Source organism: Urocitellus parryii, chromosome 4, assembly GCF_045843805.1.
Source record: "Urocitellus parryii isolate mUroPar1 chromosome 4, mUroPar1.hap1, whole genome shotgun sequence".
Classification (NCBI taxonomy): Eukaryota; Metazoa; Chordata; class Mammalia; order Rodentia; family Sciuridae; genus Urocitellus; species Urocitellus parryii.
Window position 1 is genome coordinate 190,384,382 of NC_135534.1, and position 23,588 is coordinate 190,407,969.

The 23,588-nt window shown below is 37.3% G+C and overlaps 1 protein-coding gene across 1 annotated transcript in view; it reads left to right on the plus strand.

The window, feature by feature from the left end:
* Hsdl2 (hydroxysteroid dehydrogenase like 2) overlaps positions 1-23,588 on the plus strand; it is a 71,297-nt gene that overhangs the window by 27,265 nt on the left and 20,444 nt on the right. Inside the window, exons 7-8 of the mRNA XM_026391158.2 lie at positions 14,143-14,337; positions 16,663-16,737. Coding sequence (XP_026246943.1) covers positions 14,143-14,337; positions 16,663-16,737 — 270 coding nt within the window. The remainder of the gene's footprint in view (positions 1-14,142; positions 14,338-16,662; positions 16,738-23,588) is intronic.

A 23,588-nucleotide genomic window follows, 5' to 3' on the forward strand; every position in this document is an offset into this window, starting at 1 on the left:
GAAAGTATCCAAGGCAAAGCAAAGTAATCAGTGAAAAGGTCCTATGGACAAGCATGGCTGATGGGGTCAGAGAGCAGGGAGAAGGCCAGTGTTTCTGGAGTGAGGGGACAGTAGTGGGAAATGATGAGATGATATCTAAGGGAAGTAGAGGTCAGATACCATAGGTCCTTGTCAAAGTTCAGCCTTTTACTCAAGAGTGAAATAAGCAGTTGCTGGGTTTTGAGCAGAGGAATGATCTGACTTATCTTAAATGCCTAAAGAGATCTCTCCAGCTGTTCTGTTGAGCCTAGATTTTTGGGGAGGTGGGGCAAGAGAGAAACTGGACACTACTGCAGTGACAGTAAAGGTAGTGGAGAATAGTCACATATTGAGATATTCTAAAGATAGAACCAGCAGGCTCTGCTGACGGATTGTATGTGGGTACGAGAGACAAAGAATCAAAGATGATGCCAAGATTTTTGCCTTGAGCAAACTAGAGCAGTGGGCCTATCATGAACTGAGAGGGGGAGAGCTATAGATTAGGAGAGAAAGGTTAGGAATTCAGTTTGAGGCACTGTGTTTGAGCATCAGGTAGAACTGGTCAGTAGACAACTGGGCATATGAATCTGGAGGTTATTAGCTTATCAATGGTGTATAAAGCCATAACACTTGATGTATAAGGAGAAAGGACCATTGGCCAATGCATCATTAAAAGGATTAGAAAAAGAGGAAGACTTGCACAGGCCATTAGGTAGGAAGAAATCCAAAGTATGATGCCTTGAAAGCCACTTAAATGTTTCAAGGAGGAAGGGGAATGATTGTGTCAAATGTTGCTAATAGTTCTTATATGGTGGAGAGTCATTGGATTTGGTAGTCTGTGCATTTCCTTTACTTAAAACATTTGTAATTATTAATTTATAATTAATTATTAATTTATAATTGGGATTGTTCAGTGCATTCCTAGCTAGAATAAAAACTTCTTGACAACAGGGACAGTGTCTGCTTTGTTCATTTTTTCTATTTGTTATAGACCTTCAATAAAAGTTTGATGAAGCTGGGTGTGGTGGCTCACATTTGTAATCCCAACAGCTCAGGAGGCTGAGGCAGGAGGATTGCCAGTTTAAAACCAGCCTCAGCAAAAAGCGAGATGCTAAGCAACTCTGTGAAACCCTGTCTCTAAATAAAATACGAAATAAGGCTGGGGATGTGGTTCTGTGGTCAAGTGGCCCTAAGTTCAATCCCTGGTACCTGCCCTCCAAACAAAGTTTGATGAATGAACAAGTGAAAGAATGAACAAATGTACAGTATGATTGCCTCCTGCTTAGTGTCAAAGTAGACAAAACTTGGGCTGGGGCTGTAGCTCAGTGGTAGAGCGCCTGCCTAGCATGAATGAAGCACTGAGTTTGATCCTCAACACCACATAAAAACAAACAAACAAACAGCATTCTATCCATCTACAACTACAAATTTTTTTTTTAAAAGTAGACAATTTTTTATGAAGGAGAATATTGTGTGGTACTACATACAGAAGGGATCATCAGGACCTGCAAGAGAAATCAGCTCTTTGCGATAACTTTAAGGTGCTTGTTTTTGGTTTACTAGACATCTTGGTGCCAGTGGTATCATATGGTCTGAGACTTGATGACATGGTAAATTAATTTATAATCATATTCCTTGTGACACGTGGAAGGATGAATTATATACAGGGTACTTTTTAAACATAGCAAAAGTTCCTTCTAACTCAGGTTAAAGGGTAAAGAATGGAGATTTTTAAAAGGAGGCATACAGTAGAAATAAGATTTCAAGGGGATGTGAGGCTATCGAGGAAAACTGGGCAATACATCCCTTGGCATAGCCAATTACATATGCAAAGGCTGGAGCATGGGAAAATCCTATTTCGCATGGTGGAACTCCTAGGAGTGTGATGGGGTGTATGATAGGGCGTTGGCTGTTATTTCCCACTAAACTTGAGCAACTCAAGTAGTTCAGGTTCACTGGAATGTTGGGTGGAGATGAGGGTGTGGAGGGAGATGGATGAGCTAAGCCTCAGGTCTTCTTTGCCAGCTTTAGCTGTTGATTTTTTCCCCCTAGTGCTGGGTGTTGAACAGGGCCTCATACGTGGTAGGTAAGCATTCTACCACTAAGCTATATCCCCAGCCTAGGAGCTCTAAAGTCTGTTCTCATTGCCGTACTAATGAGTAGTGTAATATTCTAACTATCTTTAATTCCTGTCTCTGTAATCTCACAAGTCAATCAATAGTCAGATGTGGGATTTAAACATCTTCAACAGCTATATCACTTCATGTTCCTATTTTCCCTCTTCTTGTTAATGCTCTACTGTTTTAAAAATTCTTCAAGTGGTTCTTCACTGAATATAGGTTAAAATTCAAGCTCCATAGGCAGGAGTGGTGGCACATTATACTTGTCATTATAGCTATTTGAGAGGCTGAGGCAGGAGGATCACAAATTCAAGGCTGGCCAAGGCAATTTAGTGAGACTGTATCAAAATTAAGAAAAAGTAGGGGGTGGTGGTCTGAGAATCGTAACTTTAGTGGTAAAATGTCCCTGGGTTCAATCCCCAGTGCTGGAAAAAAATAACTTTTTTTTTTAAAACAGGGTAGTAATAATTAGTAGTTTAGAAAAATAGCAATAAGGTGATATGGTTGTTTGATGGGGTTTAAGACATTTAATCCCTCATCGGGCTATTGGATGGTTTATAGGATAGAGAGAGGAGGCAGGAAAGATAGCTAGAATGTTACATTATTTATGAGTAAGGCAGTGAAATGGATTTGAGAAGGAATCCAGGCTCTGGGCTGTTTAATTAAAAAAAATAATAATAAAAACACATTTCCTCATCCTGGGCTGTGTAGAAGACTGTGTCAGCTGGAACTGACTATGTCAGCTAGAAGTAATCTCACAGTGTGATTGCCATTTAAGGAAAAGGAGATTTATTGCACTTAGTGAAATGGATACCATGTAACATATATTATTTTTCATCAGTGCAGCGCCCTGCTCTCCTGCTTGACCTCTTGGCTTGGTACTGGTGACATTGCTCTTCCTGGCTTTAGCACTTTCATTCTGCTAAAATCATCACATCCAGAGAAGAATCAGAGAGCAGGCCTCTAATGGTTTCCTGCCTTGAAGATCATTCACTTACACACATACACATATGTGCATGACATGTATTTTGACTTTATTTGCTTTTGAAGTGCTAAAGATGGAACCCAGGGGCATACACATACTTACGCAAGCACTCTACACTTCTGATATATATATATATATATATATATATATATATATATATATATATATATATATATATTTAGTTATGGGAATTAAACCCAGGACCTTATGCATATGAGGTAGTACTCTACCATGAGCTATAGTCCCCAACCCTTTTTAAAATTTTGTTTTGAGACAGGGCCTCACTAAGTTCCCCAGGCTGGTCTCAAACTTGTGATCCTCCTGCCTCTACCTCCCCAACAGCTTGAGATTATATGCATATACCACCATGCCCAGCTTCAGCAAATACACTCTTAATTAGACTTCTAATTTAGAATTTCAAAGAATTTTCATGTGATTCATATAGTTTACATTGAGTCTGAGAGTATGCATGTATGATTATAGTGTCAAGATAGGCTATCTTGAATCACCTCTAGGATTATAATATTTTTCTTTTTATAAGGCCTATTTCATAGTTTCTGTTGTGGTGTAGGGTGAGGGGACAAGGGAAGCTGGCTGCTACTCAAAATGTTGTGTACCTCCTCCATCTAACTGGTCTGAACATATGTGGTGGAAACAGGAAAGTCCACTTTGTGTTGGATTTTATGTGAGCCTGCTGGGATAAGGAGTTTGGGAAGGGCAACTGCTGATCTGGTAATGACAACAAAGAAGAAGGTCACTAAAGTATCACTTCTATGCAGGCCTCTGATACCTGGATCACATTACAAACAGATGTGAGAACTCAGTTAACCAGGGAGGGTGAGGAGACAGCGTGGCAGCTGCCTCCTCCTCCACTTTGGTGCTGGAAATCAAAACAAATCCCCCTGTTTTTCCAGGGACCTATTCACTGACTGAGTTCAACAGCTTTTGTATGATATTTTGTTGAATCTGAGATACCCGTTTAACACTTTTACATTTGTGATATCAAAATGTTTTACATCTCTGGTACCAATATTCACCTTGCAGTTAATGATGTACCATAGTTCAATTGACAGCTCTTTTGTATCCTTAGCTGTGCATAAAGTAAATTTTGTTCTTTTTTTTCCTTTAATTTTTATTGTTGGTTGTTCAAAACATTACATAGTTCTTGACATATCATATTTCACACTTTGATTCAAGTGGGTTATTAACTCCCATTTTTACCCCATGTACAGATTGCAGCATCACATCAGTTACATATCCACTGTTTTACATATTGCTACACTAGTGTCTGTTGTATTCTGCTGCCTTTCCTATCCTCTACTATCCCCCATCCCCTCCCCTCCCATCTTCTCTCTCTACCCCCTCTACTGTAATTCATTTCTCCCCCTTGTTTTTTTTCCCCTTTCCCCTCACTTCCTCTTGTATGTAATTTTGTATAACAATGAGGGTCTCCTTCCATTTCCATGCAATTTCCCTTCTCTTTCCTTTTCCCTCCTACCTCTCACCCCTGTTTAATGTTAATCTTCTTCTCATGCTCTTCCTCCCAACTCTGTTCTTAGTTACTCTCCTTATATCAAAGAAAACATTTGGCATTTGTTTTTTAGGGATTGGCTAGCTTCACATAGCATAATCTGTTCTAATGCCATCCATTTCCCTGAAAATTCTATGATTTTGTCATTTTTTAATGCAGAGTAGTACTCCACTGTGTATAAATGCCACATTTTTTTTTTATCCATTCGTCTATTGAAGGGCATCTAGGTTGGTTCCACAGTCTTGCTATTGTGAATTGTGCTGCTATGAACATCGATGTAGCAGTGTCCCTGTAGCATGCTCGTTTTAGGTCTTTAGGGAATAGACCGAGAAGGGGAATAGCTGGGTCAAATGGTGGTTCCATTCCCAGCTTTCCAAGAAATCTCCATACTGCTTTCCAAATTGGCTGCACCAATTTGCAGTCCCACCAGCAATGAACAAGAGTGCCCTTTTCCCCACATCCTCGCAGCACTTGTTGTTGTTTGACTTCCTAATGGCTGCCAGTCTTACTGGAGTGAGATGGTATCTTAGGGTGGTTTTGATTTGCATTTCTCTGACTGCTAGAGATGGTGAGCATTTTTTCATGTATTTGTTGATTGATTGTATGTCCTCCTCTGAGAAATGTCTGTTCAGGTCCTTGGCCCATTTGTTGATTGGGTTATTCATTTTCTTATCGTTTAATTTTTTGAGTTCTTTGTATACTCTGGATATTAGGGTTCTATCTGAAGTGTGAGGAGTAAACATTTGTTCCCAGGATGTAGGCTCCCTATTTACCTCTCTTATTGTTTCTTTTGCTGAGAAAAAACTTTTTAGTTTAAGTAAGTCCCATTTGTTGATTCTTGTTATTAACTTTTGTGCTATGGGTATCCTATTGAGGAATTTGGAGCCTGACCCCACAATATGTAGATTGTAGCCAACTTTTTCTTGTATCAGACACCATGTCTCTGATTTGATATCAAGCTCCTTGATCCATTTTGAGTTAACTTTTGTGCATGGCGAGAGAAAGGGATTCAGTTTCATTTTGTTGCATATGGATTTCCAGTTTTCCCAGCACGATTTGTTGAAGATGCTATCCTTCCTCCATTTCATGCTTTTAGCCCCTTTATCAAATATAAGATAGTTGTAGTTTTGTGGATTGGTTTCTGTGTCCTCTATTCTGTACCATTGGTCCACCCGCCTGTTTTGGTACCAGTACCATGCTGTTTTTGTTACTATTGGTCTGTAGTATAGTTTGAGGTCTGGTATCGCTATACCGCCTGATTCACACTTCCTGCTTAGAGTTTTTTTGCTATTCTGGGTCTTTTATTTTTCCATATGAATTTCATAATTGCTTTATCTATTTCTACAAGAAATGCCGTTGGGATTTTGATTGGCATTGCATTGAACCTATAGAGAACTTTTGGTAATATTGCCATTTTGATGTTAGTTCTGCCTATCCATGAATAGGGTATATTTTTCCATCTTCAAAGATCTTCATCTATTTCTCTCTTTAGGGTTCTGTAGTTTTCATTGTATAAGTCTTTCACCTCTTTTGTTAGGTTGATTCCTGAGTATTTTATTTTTTTGAGGATATTGTGAATGGAGTGGTTGTCCTCATTTCCATTTCAGAGGATTTGTCGCTGATATACAGGAATGCCTTTGATTTATGCGTGTTGATTTTATATCCTGCCACTTTGCTGAATTCATTTATTAGCTCTAATAGTTTCTTTGTAGACCCTTTTGGGTCTGCTAGGTATAGAATCATGTCAACTGCAAATAGTGATAATTTAAGTTTTTCTTTTCCTATTTTTATGCCTTTAATTTCTTTCGTCTGTCTAATTGCTCTGGTCAGTGTTTCGAGAACTATGTTGAACAGAAGTGGCGAGAGAGAGCATCCCTGTCTTGTTCCAGATTTTAGAGGGAATGCCTTCAATTTTTCTCCATTCAGAATGATGCTAGCCTGAGGCTTAACATAGATTGCTTTTACAATATTGAGGTATGTTCCTGTTATCCCTAGTTTTTCTAGAGTTTTGAACATAAAGGGATGCTGTACTTTGTCGAATGCTTTTTCTGCGTCTATCGAGATGAGCATATGGTTCTTTAATTCTATTGATGTGGTGAATAACATTTATTGATTTCCGTATATTGAACCAGCCTTGCATCCCAGGGATGACTCCTACTTGATCATGGTGCACAATTTTTTGATATGTTTTTTTTTTTTTTTTTTTTAAAGAGAGAGTGAGAGAGGGAGAGAGAGAGAGAGAATTTTTTTTAATATTTATTTTTTAGTTCTCGGCGGACACAACTTCTTTGTTTGTATGTGGTGCTGAGGATCGAACCCGGGCCGCACGCATGCCAGGCGAGCGCGCTACCACTTGAGCCACATCCCCAGCCCCTTTTGATATGTTTTTGTATCCGATTTTCTAGAATTTTATTGAGGATTTTTGCGTCAAGGTTCATTAGAGATATTGGTCTGTAGTTTTCTTTCTTTGAAGTGTCTTTGTCTGGTTTCGGAATCAGGGTGATGTTGGCCTCGTAGAATGAATTTGGAAGTTCTCCCTCTTTTTCTATTTCCTGAAATAGCTTGAAAAGTATTGGTATTAGTTCCTCTTTAAAGGTTTTGTAAAACTCTGCTGTATACCCATCCTGTCCTGGGCTTTTCTTAGTTGGTAGGTTTTTGATGGTTTCTTCTGTTTCCTCAATTGATATTGGTCTGTTTAGGTTTTCTATATCCTCCTGACTCAATCTGGGCAGATCATATGACTTAAGGAATTTATCTATGCCTTCACTATCTTCTATTTTATTGGAGTATAAGGATTCAAAATAATTTCTGATTATCTTCTGTATTTCTGAAGTGTCTGTTGTGATGTTGCCTTTTTCATCCCGTATGCTAGTAATTTGAGTTCTCTCTCTTCTTCTCTTCGTTAGCATGGCTAAGGGTCTGTCGATTTTATTTCTTTTTTCAAAGAACCAACTTTTAGTTTTGTCAATTTTTTCAATTGTTTCTTTTGTTTCGATTTCATTAATTTCAGCTCTGATTTTAATTATTTCTTGCCTTCTATGTCTTTTGCTGTTGTTTTGCTCTTCTTTTTCTAGGATTTTAGATGAAGTATGAGATCATTTATTTGTTGGTTTTTTCTTTTTTTTAAGGAATGAATGAACTCCAAGCAATGAATTTTCCTCTTAGAACTGCTTTCAATGTGTCCCATAGATTCCAATTTGTTGTGTCTGTGTTTTCATTTATCTCTAAGAATTTTTTAATTTCCTCCTTGATGCCTTCTATAACCCATTGATCATTCAGTAACCTATTGTTCATTCTCCAAGTGATGCATGATTTTTCCTTCCTTCTTTTATCATTGATTTTCAGTTTCATTCCATTTTTTTTTAATTTTTTTTGTAGTTGTAGATAGACAGCATGCCTTTATTTTATTTGTTTATTTTTATGTGGTGCTGAGGATCGAACCCAGTGCCTCACACATGCAAGGCAAGCGCTCTGCCACTGAGCTATAGCCCCAGCCCAAGTTTCATTCCATTTTGATCAGATAAGATGCATGGTATTATCTCTACTCCTTTATACTGTCTAAGAGTTGCCCTGTGACATAATATATGATCTATTTTTGAGAAGGATCCATGTGCTGCTGAGAAAAAAGTGTAACTTCTTGATGTTGGGTGGTATATTCTATATATGTCAATTAGGTCTAGGTTGTTAATTGTGTTATTGAGTTCTATAGTTTCCTTATTCAACTTTTGTTTGGAAGATCTGTCCAGTGGTGAGAGAGTGTGTTGAAGTTTCCCATGATTATTGTATGGTGGTCTATTAGACTCTTGAACTTGAGAAGAGTTTGTTTGATGAACATAGCTGCACCATTGTTTGGGGCATATATATTTATGATTGTTATGTCTTGTTGGTGTATGGTTCCCTTGAGCAGTATGTAGTGTCCCTCTTTATCCCTTTTGATTAACTTTGGCTTGAAATCTATTTTATTTGATATGAGTATGGACACTCCTGCTTGTTTCCGAAGTCCATATGAGTGATATGATTTTTCCCAACCTTTCACCTTCAGTCTATATGTCTTTTCCTATCAAATGCATCTCCTGTAGGCAGCATATTGTTGGATCTTGTTTTGTGATCCATTCTACTAGCCTGTGTCTCTTAATTGGTGAGTTTAAGCCATTAACATTTAGGGTTATTATTGAGATATGGGTTGTTCTTCCAGCCATATTTGTTTATTTATGTTACTAAATATGGTTTGTTTTCCTCTTTGATTATTTCCCCCCCTTTACTGTACTACCTCCCACTGTTGGTTTTCATTGTTATTTTCCATTTCGTCTTCCTGTAATGTTTTGCCGAGGATTTTTTGGAGAGATGGTTTTCTAGCTGCAAATTCTTTTAACTTTTGTTTATTGTGGAAGGTTTTAATTTCATCTTCCATCCTGAAGCTTAATTTCGCTGGATACACAATTCTTGGTTGGAACCCATTTTCTTTCAGTGTTTGAAATATGTTATTCCAGGATCTTCTAGCTTTCAGAGTCTGTGTTGAAAGATCAGCTGTTATCCTGATTGGTTTACCCCTAAATGTAATCTATTTCCTTTCTTTTGTAGCTTTTAAAATTCTCTCCTTATTCTGTATGTTGGGCATCTTCATTACAATGTGTCTAGATGTGGTTCTCTTATGATTTTGCACATTCGGCGTCCTGTAGGCTTCTAGGATTTGGGATTCTGTCTCATTCTTCAAGTCTGGGAAGTTTTCTTGTATTATTTCATTGAATAGATTGCTCATTCCTTTGGTTTGGACCTCTATACCTTCCTGTATCCCAGTGACTCTTAAGTTTGGTCTCTTTATGTTATCCCATATTTCTTGGATGTTCTGCTCATGGTTTCTTAACAGTCTTGCTGAGCTGTCTATGTTCTTTTCAAGTCGAAGTACTTTGTCTTCATTGTCCGATGTTCTATCTTCTAAGTGTTCTACTCTGCTGGTAGTATTCGCAATTGAGTTTTTAAGTTGGTTTATTGCTTCCTGCATTTCTAGGATTTCTGTTTGTTTGTTTTTTATAACCTCTATCTCCCTGTATAGTTGATCTTTTGCTTCCTGGATTTGTTTATGTAATTCATTGTTGAAGTGATCTTTCATTGTCTGATTTTGCTGTCTAATGTCTTCCTTGAGACTCTAGATCATCTGAAGCATGTATATCCTGAATTCTTTATCTGACATTCCATCTGCTGCAGATATTACCTCTTCTAACGTTGAGTTGACCTGCATTGCTTGTGGTCCTTTCTTTCCTTGTCTGTTCATACTGTTCGCGTTTCTTTCTGCTTGGTGAAACTGTTGTGTTAATGAATTTTCCCCCTATATATTTATATTGCTCTTGTATAGTTGCAAAGTCTCCCTCGAAGGCGCAGGCGGTGGCTCTGCCCCTCCTCCAATTGGGACAATGTGTCTATCACGCCGGCAGGCTGCTGGGCCTCTTCTGCCGGTCGGTAGCAGGTCCGCCTACCTTGCAGGAGCGGGCTGCTGGGCCTGTTCTGTCTGTAGGTTGCAGGTCTGTCTAACTTGCAGGTGCGGGTTGGGGCTCTGCCCCTCTTCCAACAGGGTTGATGTGTCTACCATGCTGGTGGGACGCTGGGCCCTTTCTGCCAGTGGGTTGCAGGTCCGCCTACCTTGCAGGCATGGTTGGCGGCTCTGCCCCTCCGCAGGCCGCTGGGCCTGTCCTGTCGGTGGTCGCAGTTCCACCTACCTTGCAGGCGCAGGGGGTGGCTCTGTCCCTCCGCTGGCTGCTGGTCCTGTTCTGCTGGTGGGTCGCAGGTCCGCCTACCTTGCAGGCGCAGGGGGCGGCTCTAAATTTTGTTCTTTATAATCAGTGACATCATTGGGTCAGTGAGCACAGGTACAGGTGAGGGGCAGTGAGGGCTGGCAAGTTTGAGAAGTGAGGCAAGCTCTTTCACCAGAGAAGGAGTTGAAGGCAGTGCTGATATTTTAAGCTTGATATGCACTCCAATGTTTATATAAAAAGAAATCTTTGATTGGTTTTAAAACTCTTGTTACTGTTTTGCGTAAGCTGTCAATAGGAGAATCAATCAGAAACTATTCAATATCTTTCCAATTATTCCTTAATAAGACTCAAGTTTTGAAGTTACTTGTGATCCAAGTCTTATCTGTATTCATAACAAACTCATTCATTTTCTTTCCCAGAGGTCATCAGTGAGTTTTATTTGATTGATCGTATAGGCTGTTTTGGTTATCAATTTTTATTTTCTGTTGAGTTAGCCTATTGTTATTGCAAAATCTTGAGATTCTGAAAAGACTTAGGCCTTCTCTCCCTCTGAGAATGTGGCTCATAGGGAGAGATTTGTCTGGCGTGTGTAAAGCCCTGGGTTTGATTCCCAGCATGACCAAAAAAAAAAAAAAAAAAGAAAAAAGAAAGGAAAAGATAGCTCTATAGCTCCACAGTTTGCCTTTATTGGTGCCTTCTTTGTATTTTTTCTAGAAAGATTGTTACCTAACGATAGGTTGTTTTGGAGAACCATTCCTTGTTCTTATGTTCTGTACAAGCATGTACATATTTGTACTTGATATATTTCTTTTTCTTTTTTTTTTTTTGGTAGTGCTTGGGATCAAACTCAGGGCCTTGCACATGCAATGCAAGCACTCTACTCCTGAACTATACCTCCAAATTGACATACATTATTAGTCTTCTAATTTAGAATTTTAAAAAATTCTCATGCTATTCATATAGTCTACATTGAAATTGGGAGTATACAAATATGTATAATGGTCTCCAGATTTGCCCTCTTGAAATATTTTGAGAAAAATTGTGCAGTTTATAGGAATGGGACAATTACTGAATTCTAAGAACTTGGTTAACGCTTTGGGTAGATTGAAGTCAAGCTGCCAGGTACTTGAATTCTAACTCCTGTGACCTTGGATCAGTCACAACCCTCTGTGTCTTAGTGCTTCTATCCTTAAAATGGAAATAACAGTATCTAACACTTGGGTTCTAAGAATTCAGATACTGTATGTAAAAGTGTGTAGCAGCATTCCTGGCACAAGGCATATTTGATGAATGTTAGCTGCTGTTTTTTTTTTTTTTTAATTAATAAGATGTCACTTTAAGGATGAAACCTATTGATTAAGTTAAAAAAAAAGAAAGAAAGAAAGACAAATTAACTCCTAGTGAATGAACTTTAGTTATAAGGTAGAAAGCTATCTTCTAACTCAATGCTTTTATGAAATCCCCTAAGTTACTTGAGCATTCTTTCGAAGTTCTGACATAAGCTCTGTGAAAGTAGTGGTTTATGTCTTTTGTCCACTCCTTTTTCCCTAAGTAATATCCGACTCGAATTAAGTACTCAATAACTATTTTTTGAATGAATGAAAAAGAGCCAGTGGCTCTTATAAGCTACAAACATTTTATCTTACAGACCAAAGTATATATAAGTTATTCTAGTGTGTAATAATTTTTTTTAAAGAAAGAGAGAAGAGAGAGAGAGGGAGAGAGAGAATTTTAATATTTATTTTTTAGTTTTTGGCAGACACAACATCTTTGTTGGTATGTGGTGCTGAGGATCGAACCCGGGCCGCATGCATGCCAGGCAAGCGCGCTACTGCTTGAGCCACATCCCCAGCCCGTGTAATAATTTTTTTCCAAAATTTTTTTGGGTTATAGATGGCCACAATATCTTTGCTTATTTTTTATGTGGTACTGAAGATCAAACCCAGCGCCTCACATGTGTGAGGCAAGTACTCTACCCAAGCTACAGCCCCAGCCCCAAGTGTGTAATAATTTTATATGTTGTTTTAATGATGGAATGGAGAGAAGTTTTGTTAGAAACTCAAGCCTAAAGTTCGTAGAATCAAGCTGGGCAAAGGGGCATATGTCATCCCAACAACTCAGGAGGTGGATGAAGGATAATGGAATGTTCAAAGCCAGCCTCAGCAACTTAGCAAGGCCCTAAGCAACTTAGTGAGATCCTGTCTCAAATAAAAAATATAAAGGGCTGGGGATATGACTAAGTGGTTAAGCGCCCCTGGGTTCAATTCCTGGTACCAAAAAGAAAAAAAAAGAAAGTACATGAAAACAAATTGATTTTCATTGCTTTGTGTAAACTAAAATATACATAAACAAATTTGAGATGTTAAAATTTTCGGCAGTATATAATTAACAATGTACCATTCATCATAGAGTCACACATTACTTCATATAAGAAATATGGACTTTGGTCAAGTATCTGCACAGCTATTCAGGAGGCTGAGGCAAAAAGACTGCAAATTCCAGGCTAGCCTTTGCAACCTAGTGAGACCCTGTCTCAAAATAAAAAATAAAAAGGATTAGGGGTGTAGCTCAGTGGTAAATGCCATGGGTTCAATAAAAAAAAATATCCAAATGGTGAAAATCAAAAATTGCAGATTATATATATATATTTTTTAAGGAAGAGAGAGAGAGAGAGAGAGAATTTTTTAATATTTATTTTTTAGTTCTTGGTGGACACAACATCTTTGTTTGTATGTGGTGCTGAGGATCGAACCCAGGCCGCACGCATGCCAGGCAAGCACACTACCACTTGAGCCACATCCCCAGCCCCAAAATTGCAGATTATATTTAAAAATTCTTTGGACTGGTAGTGTAGAAGTTCTGGGTTTAGTCACCAGTACTCAACCTGACATATACAGATTCTTCCTTTGCTTCTTTTTATTTTCTTTTCTAAATTTTTCTATAAACTAGTATTATATGAATTTAAAGATAACCCTCCAAAATCCTGTCAGTATATATTGCATGCTTGTGGGCTTTCATCATTGTTTCAGACATTGGGGATCCAGTGATGAACAAGAGAAACAAAGTCTCCATTTTCAAATCAGGGGGAAGAGAGGCAGTAAACTTAGGAAAGGGTGCTCCATATTTTAGAGATGGAAAACTGAGGACCAAAGATGTTCATTTAAAATTCCCCTCATGTGCCTTGTGCTAAGTGCATTTTCTGTTATACCGTATAGGCTTTCTTGACTCTTGGGAATGCCAGGTGAATCCTTTTTTTTTTTTTTTTGTATTGGGGATTGAACCCAGGGGCATTTAACCACTGAGCCACATCCCTAGCCGTTTTTTATATTTATTTAAAGACAGAATCTCACTGAATTGCTTAGGGCCTTGCTAAATTGTTGAGCCTGGCTTTGAACTCAGGATCTTTCTGCCTCAGCTTCTAGAGCCTCTGGGATTACAGGCATGTGCCATTGTGCCTGGCGCCAGATGAATTTTTGAACATCCTAAATCAGAAATCTCTTTATCTGTGATTCTCCTAAGGGAGTCCTTGTAGGGAAGCATTGTATAGGATAAAGAATATGTGTTTTCTACCCTGTTCTTTCTCTAGAACATTTACCTTTTTGGACCTTGTTTTTATCATCTAAGGAATAAAGAGATTAGTCTTGGTAATTTTGAAGGATGGTGCTTGCTTGTTACTTCCACAGTCCTTTTGTTTGATTTGGAGTTATGTACATGTACATGTGTCTATTTTTTCTACAGCCATACACACAGCTGCCATGGATATGCTGGGAGGATCTGGTGTTGAAAGCCAATGTAGAAAAGTTGATATCATCGCAGATGCTGCATATTCCATTTTCAAAAAGCCAAAAAGTTTTACTGGAAATTTTGTTATTGATGAAAATATCTTAAAAGAGGAAGGAATAAAAAATTTTGACATCTATGCAGTTAAACCAGGTAATACTTGTAGTTTTTTAACATAGTGATGTGTTTTTCCATATTTTCTGCAATGACTACATCGTGTGTGTGTGTGTGTGTGTGTGTGTTTGTGTGTGTGATCATAAAATGAATATGTTCTTTTAAAAGCTGTCCTTCCAATGAAGTGGAAAATCCAAACTAACAATATTTGAAAAAAGAGAGAAAGGACAAATAGAAGTGAGTTGAGGGCTTTTGAAGTGACGCAGAAGGGTTTAATCAGCTACTGGCCATTTTCAGATTTTGAAACCAGAAATGAAAATTAGTTTTTAAAGTCAGTGTTAAAATCAGAGTAAGGATTTTATTCAAGGATATGTATCAGATGGTACAGTAGTTTTGTTTTATTTTTTTGTTGTTGTTGTTGTTGTTTTTTTTTTTTTTTTTTACAAACTTAAGACTGTGGACTCATTCTGAATGTTTATTTTTGGGAGAGGGTTACCCAGGATTGAACTCAGGGGACTCAACCACTAAGCCACATCTCCAGCCCTATTTTGTATTTTATTTTAGAGACAAGGTCTCACTGATTTGCTTAGTGCTTCACTTTTGCTGAGGCTGGTTTTAAACTCGAGATCCTCTTGCCTCAGCCTCCTGAGCCACAGGGATTACGTGGTGTGTCACCGCTTCCAACCCAAGTGTTTATTTTTTTAAGTGCAGTGTCTAATACCTTAATGATGGATTGTGAAGGTGCATTGATGAAATCATACTGTCTTAGGTACAGCAGTCTGATTTGAGAAGTTTGCAGAAGGCTCCCTTATTAAAAAATAACTTTCTCTTAAATTGCAGAAGAAGATGATAATGGATTTTTACTTTATATAATAAGTGTATTCTAAGCCAGGTGCAATGGCACATGACTGTGGTCTCAGCTGCTTGGGAGGCTGAGGCTGGACAATCATTTGAGCCTAGCACTTGGGGACCCTCCTGGACAATATAGTGAGACACTGTCTCACACACATGTGTAAATGAGTGAATGAATGAATGAATGCAAGCCATAAATATGGGTTATATTTATTTGTATTAAAGCATATAAATCATTAAATTGAGCTTGTAGCTGACAGAAACCACATTTTTAGATTTGTGTCATCCCTACCTGTCTCTTTAGTTCACTTTCACATACATTATCTAATTAACTTTCATAGCAATCCTGCGAGAGAAGTAATAGTGTGTAATGATTAAGAATGTGGAATTTGGGGAAAGACAACTTGGGCTCAAATTTGCCTCTCCTTGCTACTGTGTAGCTTTGAGCATATTACCCACTTTCTTTGTGCCCCAGTTTCTTTTTTGGGAAAATGAAGCAAATGATACCTTCCATACAGGCTTTTTGTAGAATTATGTGCAATAATGTATATAATGTGTTTGGCACAGTACCTGGCATATAGTACACTCACAATATTTAGTAGTTAAAATAGTCCAGTGTAAAAAACAGGCTGAGGGAGATGAAGCCTTTGTCTAAGGGCTGATGGCTAATAGGTGGCAGAACCTGAACCAGACTCCTGTCTTCTGGGTCTTGGTACAGCATGATGATCACGTCAGGTTTTAAAGACCCAATGTAATTTTATACAAACTTTTAAGTTAGGTTTAAATTAAAAATCTTATCAAGTACTGAGAACTTATTACTATGACCAGTTATTCTGATATTAAGGTATAACAAATATCAATTAATTCTTGCTTTCCAGAAGTTTGTTTAATTTTCAAAGACAGAGAAGGGAGGGAGAAAAACAGAGAGAGAGGGGTTAGGGGAGAGAGAGAGTGAGAGAATTAACATCTAATTTTCCTACAGTTTTGAAGGTTTTGTGACCTTTGAATCTCCTCCATGCATGTGCCATGAAAGGTATCAGTGTGATGTTAAGATAATTAATTTATTTGTAAGCACAACTGTTAACCGAAAATAAGGCCTAGGAGAAGAAGGTGTCTTAGTTTACATGATGTTAGAGTGGGAAGAAGAGGAAGAGAGAAAAGACCCAAGTGCATTGATCTGGGAAGCAAGTCCTCCTTAATGAGGGCCTCCCTGCTCTCAGGGGCCAGGTGAGCTGAGTTGTGGACAGAAGGAGTTGTAAGGATGAAGAGGGTAAAGACTTCACATAAAGGTGTTTTTTAAAACTAGATCTTGAAAATGAATTGAGTCATGGGAGAAGATATCTAGGTTATGGGAACATTAATGAAAATAAGTAGTTTGATAATTCTCCCAGAAGCCTTTACTGTTTCTCCAGAATGATTTTAAAATAAAATGATAATGTTTATTAAACAGGTGTGAAAATCCTAATGTCTTGTAATTATATTAACATGATTATTCTGGGGTCAATTTTTCAGGCCAGCCTTTATTACCAGATTTCTTCTTAGATGAACACCCAGAGGTTGCAGTTATCAAGCAGATGGAATCACCTGGTAAGATCCGTAAGATCTAGTCCATATTTTTTGTGAGAAAATATAGATAGTAACTTATGTTTTTTTTCCAAAACATAGAATTTATCCTGTAATAGTGACATTTCTGTCTTCTGCTTCTAAATAATTTTGTAATTTAAACTAAACAAGTTATGTGAGTTTAGTTAATTCTGGCAAAAAAGGAGAAAAAACGTGTTTTTTTTCTGTCTATGAGTAAGGCTCTTAAGGGTCTCACTAAGTTGCTGAGACTGGCCTCAAACTGGATCCTCCTGCCTCAGCCTTCTGAGTTGCTGGGATTACAGGCTTGTGCCACTGTGTTAGACTTTTAAAATTTCTTCATTTTTAAAAAAAATCTATTTAAGTTTTATTCATTTTCTTTAGCATGCTTTCCTTAGGCATTTTAAGGTGATATGTTATTTTATTTTGAGGAAAAATGTGTCACATCAAAATTGTTTTAAAACCATTTTCACAGTTTGTACCCTGTGACTGCTTTGTGGAAGGCATTTATTTCAAGAAGGTTTTGGTTTTACTTTGTCTGTGTAACTAGGAATTTATAGGCTCCTTGAGTTGGTCTAGAGTTTAGGTTCTAGTCCTTGTGTTCTGAAACTATACCTATTGCTTCCTGAAAGAAGTCAGAAGGAACTCTCTTTAACTAATACCCGTAGGAAGAATTTCTCTTGTGTTTACTAGTAAGAATGGCTGTGCTTCTTGTGGGTCCTTACCTTATTTTTGTATTATAGGTACTGTGAATCTCCTAAGTGATCCTAGATTTCTTTAGAAGGCTGATAGAAAAGTTAGGAACAAATATCCTCTGCACATTTAGTGAATCTAGAGGCTATCACCAAACCTTATTTCCAGTTTAAGCTTATTTTTTTGGTCACTATCTTTTCTTTGCCCAGATTTTTCAGGAAATTGAAAAAAATTACTTAGGTAATAAAAAGCGTAATTTTTCTTTTGTATAACAGAAAATTTGAAAATAACAGAAAGGAAATTAGTTAACTCTGAATCCTACCACCCAGTCACAGCTCTTCTAAAAATTATGTCTTTGGCTGGATGTTTTAGTGGAAACCTCTAATCCCAGTAGCTAAGGAGGCTGAGGCAGGAGAATCTCAAAGCCAGCCTCAGCAATTTAGTTAGGACCTAAGCAACCTAGTGAAACCCTATCTTAAAATAAAAATTAAAAAGGGTTGGGGATGTAGTTCAGTGGTAGAGTCCCCCAGGTTCAATCCCTGGTAGCAAAATAAAAACAAAACAGACAAAAAACACAAAACAGGCTTGTCAGTCTTTTTCTTAAAAGTCCTCTTACAGAATGGCAGAAATTACCTAAAAAGCCTGTAAAGTCTTTAAGAATATGGTCTTAAGTTTAGGTAAGCCCCAAATCCTGATTTTTGTCTTGTACCCTAAGATTGGATATTTTGAAGGAAGACATTTATGAACTGAGTTTGTTTAATTCGTCTCATATTTAAAATAAGAACTACTTTATTGGTCATGTATCTTCATTAATGGCTGAGATAGGAAGACAATATGATATGGTTAAAAAGAAAGTAGGGGTTGTGGCTCAGTGGTAGAGTGCTCACCTAGGACAGGTAAAGCCCTGGGTTCAATACTCAGCACCACATATAAATAAATAAAATAAAGGCATACATATATTAAAAAAAAGGTAATTAGCTTGAGAAGCAAAAACACAATAACAAAATTAAAATAAACATTAGGGGCAATATAGAATAGAAATCAAACCAGAAAATCTTGTTGGAGTTCTCTCTAATACAGAGGACAGACTTGACTCCCAGAATACAGAAGAAAAGCACAAAAAGATGGGAATAATGGCTCTTCTTTTCTCCTGCAGTTAGCACTGCCTCTCATTATTTCATATTGTCTTCCTATCTCAGCCAGTTATGTATGACTTTCTGTACCTGTTTCATATAGTGTTTTTTAAGACTTTATTTTTTAGAGCATTTTTAGTTTCACAACAAAATTGAGAGGAAGGAACATGAACAATCCCATGTACCCCATACCTCACACATGCACAGCCTTCCCCATTATCAGAGTAGTGTATTTTTTAAAATCAAGATCAATATATTGTGAAGTTTTAATGTGGAGGAGTTCTTGTGGATTTCATAGGAAATTATTTTTAGAGACAAACTTTTGCTTTTCAGCATAGTCTTGTATTATACTTGTGCTACATTATTTTTTTATAGGCAGCAGATTATATTTTCTCCCCATTAATTCATCCTCTTACTAGGAGGTAGTGTAGTCAAATGTCAGGGATGTGTAGTTTGCCTTTGAATCCTGGTCCATCTGGTGGTATTCTCATGTGGTACCTGTTGGGTACATAGACATGGAATTTTTTTACCTGCTTCCAGGACTCCTCTTTCCAGTATGCCCTGCTGCCAAAGCTCTTTCCCTCCCCATCTTGATCAGCTATGCGCTGAGGTGTGTTCTTCCCAGGACTCACCACCACAGGACTCTCCCTGCTGTCTCTTCTTCTCTTATTTGGGAGCTTCAAGCTTGAACTTGGATTGCAAAGATGAGAATGAGGAAAAATAGAGTCTCTCTTGAAAAACCACATCTGTGTTTTACAGATGGCCGACTCCTAGTTTTCAAGTTGATATAAGCCCAGACTCTAATCCAGAGAATTAAAGAGTGCCTCTCTCCTTTTTTTAAGCTGGCCAGGGCTGTTCTCCTTGGGAATCTCTCATGCGGCAGGCTTGTGTTTCTTCAGCTGACTCTGTACCTTAGGGTTGCTGAACGTGCTTCCTAGATTTAACAGTAAATTTGTGTCTCAATCTAGGAGATAGTTGTATTTTTTTTTTTTAATCCATTGCTGGGGATGGAGCCCAGGGGCTGTGCGTATGCCAGACAAGTGCTGTATCACTGAACTATATCCTCAGCCACCACCACCCCCCGCTTTTTTAGCACATTACTTATATTTATTTAGAGTGAAGTTAGGAGAGGCTGTATTAGGAGGCTGCTAGTCATTCATATGTCTTTTTCTTTCTAAGTTATTGAATTGCTGTAAGTGACTTGCATTCCAGCTTACATGTTTACAGTCTGCTGACTGCACATTTCAAATACTTTACAGGTTTGCTTTTCCTTCTGATGTTTTATTCTTTCATGCCAAGTCATTATGCATATGTCTAAATGTTCCAGGTGATAAATAATACAGCTTATCTCTTGAAAATGTCTTTCAGTGCTGCTAAACTCAAGTTTTTCCTGAAATATCTTTGGCACCTGACAGTACAGATGATATATCTCGATTAATATACAAATCACCTTGAGTAGTCACTCACCAGTAAGGGAGGGGTTCCAGCAGTTATTTATATGACAAATGCTCTTCTCTCTGGTGTAACTACTAAAACTAAACACATTCCCTGCCCATGGAAACATGAAGGAAGCCTGTGTCTTTGCTACCCTTGCTTTGGCAGTCTCTGCTTGGGCCAGTTCTGGTGAGTTCAGATCTTGGATCAATGCTTGTCCTTTATGTTGGCTTTATACAAATTAGATAGTTAGATGTGAAAGGAAATGTGGAGGAAGTATTACTCTGTGGATAACATTACAGGATCTGGAGTCAGACTGTCTGAGTTCAAATTGCTGGTGTAATTCTAGTTGTCATTTTAAAACCTTTCTCACTTCTTATTTTAATTCATTTTTTTCTTTCTCCTGTCTTGCTGAGGATTGAACCCAATAACTTGAGCCCACAGGCTTGTGCATGCTAAGCAAACACTCTACCACTGAGCTACATTCCCAGCTTTTAAAATTTTTTATCTAGAGACAGGGCCTCACTGAGTTTCTTAGGGATTCACTAAGTTGCTGAGGCTGACTTTAAACTTTCGATCCTCCAGCCTCAGTCTCTGGAACCGCTGGGATTATAGGTGTGCGCCACCATGCCTGACAGTTTTCTAATCTCTTGCTTTCCTTTTGTAAACACTGTGAGGATCAAATGTGGTGGTACATTATATTCTGCATTTGATATGGTAAGCATTCTCTAAATATTGGTTGTAGTAATTATCACTGAGTTAATTATCTTGAATTTTCCGAGTGCTCAAACTTACTATTTATATATATGCCTTTTCTAGTTATTTCTGCTTTTGTCTAACTATACTGACTTGAACTTCAAGGAGGTTCATTGAAAATATTTATTTTAGCTATTCTTACTTTATTCTTAATTTTAATGGGAAAATCTTTAGATTTTACCCATAAGTAGGGTGTTACATGATGTAAGATGGATTTTTTTGTTTGGTTTGGGGTGTAACTCAGTGGTTCAATATGTGTTTATTACCATGGGAGACACTCAGTGTTCAATCTGCAGAACACAAAAGAGAAAAAAAGAGGATTTTGTTGTTTTAATCCAAAAAGTTTTATGCCTGTACTCTTTAGAGTAACAAGCTGGTTACATTTTGAATATGGTAAATGAATTGGGTAACTTTCTTTTTCTGTGCTGTTTTCTCTGAATGGTTGAAATATCTCACCTGCTAAATCACTGGGACTTGTAAAAAGTTATTTCTTTGAACAAACTTTTTATTTTCTCATTCAATTACCAGCTCTTTAATTTTGGATGGTTACTGGGGATTGGACCCAGAGATGCTTTATCACTGAGCCACATCCCCAGCCCTATTTTGTATTTTATTTAGAGATAGGGACTCCCTAAGTTGCTGAGGTTGGCCTCAAACTTGCAATTTTCCTTCCTCAGCCTCCTGAGTTGCTGGGATTACAGGTATGCGTCACTGTTCTGCCTTAAATTTTTAAAAATTATTTCTGTGATGCTGGGGATTGAACCCAGGGCCTCATGCTCTGGTAAGTGCTCCATTATTGAGCCTACCCCCAGTTACCAGCTTTTCAAAAATAAAAAGCCAGTCATCCATTTAAGGTTTAAAATTTACTTAAGAGTTGAAATGTAGTATTAACTTAAAAAAAATCCATGTTTAATTTTCCCTTTTCTCATTTTTTTGATTGTTTGCCAGAAAATTGCGGAGTTTATTGTTATCTTAATGTTTTTTCTCCATACACAAGACTTTAAATTTTATTTTTAATTGTATTGCTTTAAAATACAATTTTAAAAATATTTTTTAAATAATAACTATTGATATAATTTATCTTTACCCCGAATTCACCATTCAGAAATGTAAATTCCTTTTAATTTTGACTGTGCATTTAGCTCTTTAATATAATTTTGGATATGTCCACTAGATTTTGTGTACTTCTTTCAATTTTAATAGCATTTAAAATTAGTCTTAGTATGGAAGTATAGACAAGTATAGAAAAGTATGAGAAGCTTGAAGAAAAATTTTTAAATGACCTGTAATCTACCTCCTAAATGTAAATGTTGCTTTGTTTTGGGGTTTATGTTCTTCTTATCACCTTTTTTTCTTTACAGATGTAAAATTCATACCCACAAATGAATATTTCATCAGATTGGATCATTTTATATTCAATTATATATACTCTTTTTTTTTACTTATAATTATGTTGTGAATATTTTCCATGTCTTCAGAAGTAACTTGTTGAAATGACAACTTAGCATTATATCACATGAATATATTATTTTTTTATCTTTATTTATTTATTTTTTAGTTTTTGGTGGACACAACATCTTTGTTTATATGTGGTGCTGAGGCTCGAACCCAGGACGCACGCGTGCCAGGCAAGCGCGCTACTGCTTGAGCCACATCCCCAGCCCAAATATATTATTATTATTATTTTTTTTAAAGAGAGAGAGAAAGAGAGAGAGAATTTTTTTAATATTTATTTTTCAGTTCTTGGCAGACACAACATCTTTGTTTGTATGTGGTGCTGAGGATTGAACCCGGGCCTCACGCATGCCAGGCGAGCGCGCTACTGCTTGAGCCACATTCCCAGCCCAAATATATTATTTTTTAATATATTTTTTAGTTATATAGGTGGATTCAATATCTTTATTTTCTATTTTTATGTGGTGCTGAGGATCGAACCCAGTGCCTCACTCATGAGAGGCAAGCACTATCTCTCTCAGCCACAACCCCAGCCGTGAATATATTATTTTAGTGGTTTGTAATTGTTTCATTTTATAAATGTTACCACATAAGTTTTTGTTCTTAAGTCACAAAAAGTGGGTAATTAGGCAAAAGGAAAGACATTTTAAGGCTTCTGATACATTTTACCAAATATTCTTCTAGAGTCATACATCTAATGTCAATGTATACTTAACTGTGTCAGTGCACTATTGATATTGGAATATAACGCTTAGGATATAGCTTGCCTACCATGTGCAAAAGCCTTGGGCTCTATCCCCAATACCACAGTCAATCAATCAATCAATAAACAGACAAATAAATAAATATTGAAATACATGCCTCAATTTTTAACCTGGTTTCTAAATAATAGTACCTTATAGCAGTATACCTCATCCACTTACACTAAAGTATATTTGAAAAGTAATTTATTTTCAAGGATATACTAGGAAAAAACATTGTACATAGTACACATTATGAAGGTTATAAAGTATTAAGTCAATCATTGGGCTGAAGGTTACTTTTCAAATGTACTGTGAACTATTGACAAGATGTTGTGTTTCAAATTGCAGGGTAAGTATGTGGGTATTCACATATTCAACCTTTTGTAATTTAATTCAATTCAGACTGGCTGCCACCTTGTCTAAAATAATCTATCCTATCCCAGTTCTTGCTTTTTAAAATAATAATACCTGTCCCTTCTTGACCTAATTTCATCTAAGTGTACATGTGTTACCTGTTTGTGTAATGTCTGTCTTCAGTAGACCGTTTTCCTGTTTTGGTTTGGCCTCATGATAACAATGGCCTCAACAAAACGAATTAGGAAGTATTCCTTCTCTTTATTTTTGGAAGGGTTTGAAAGGATTG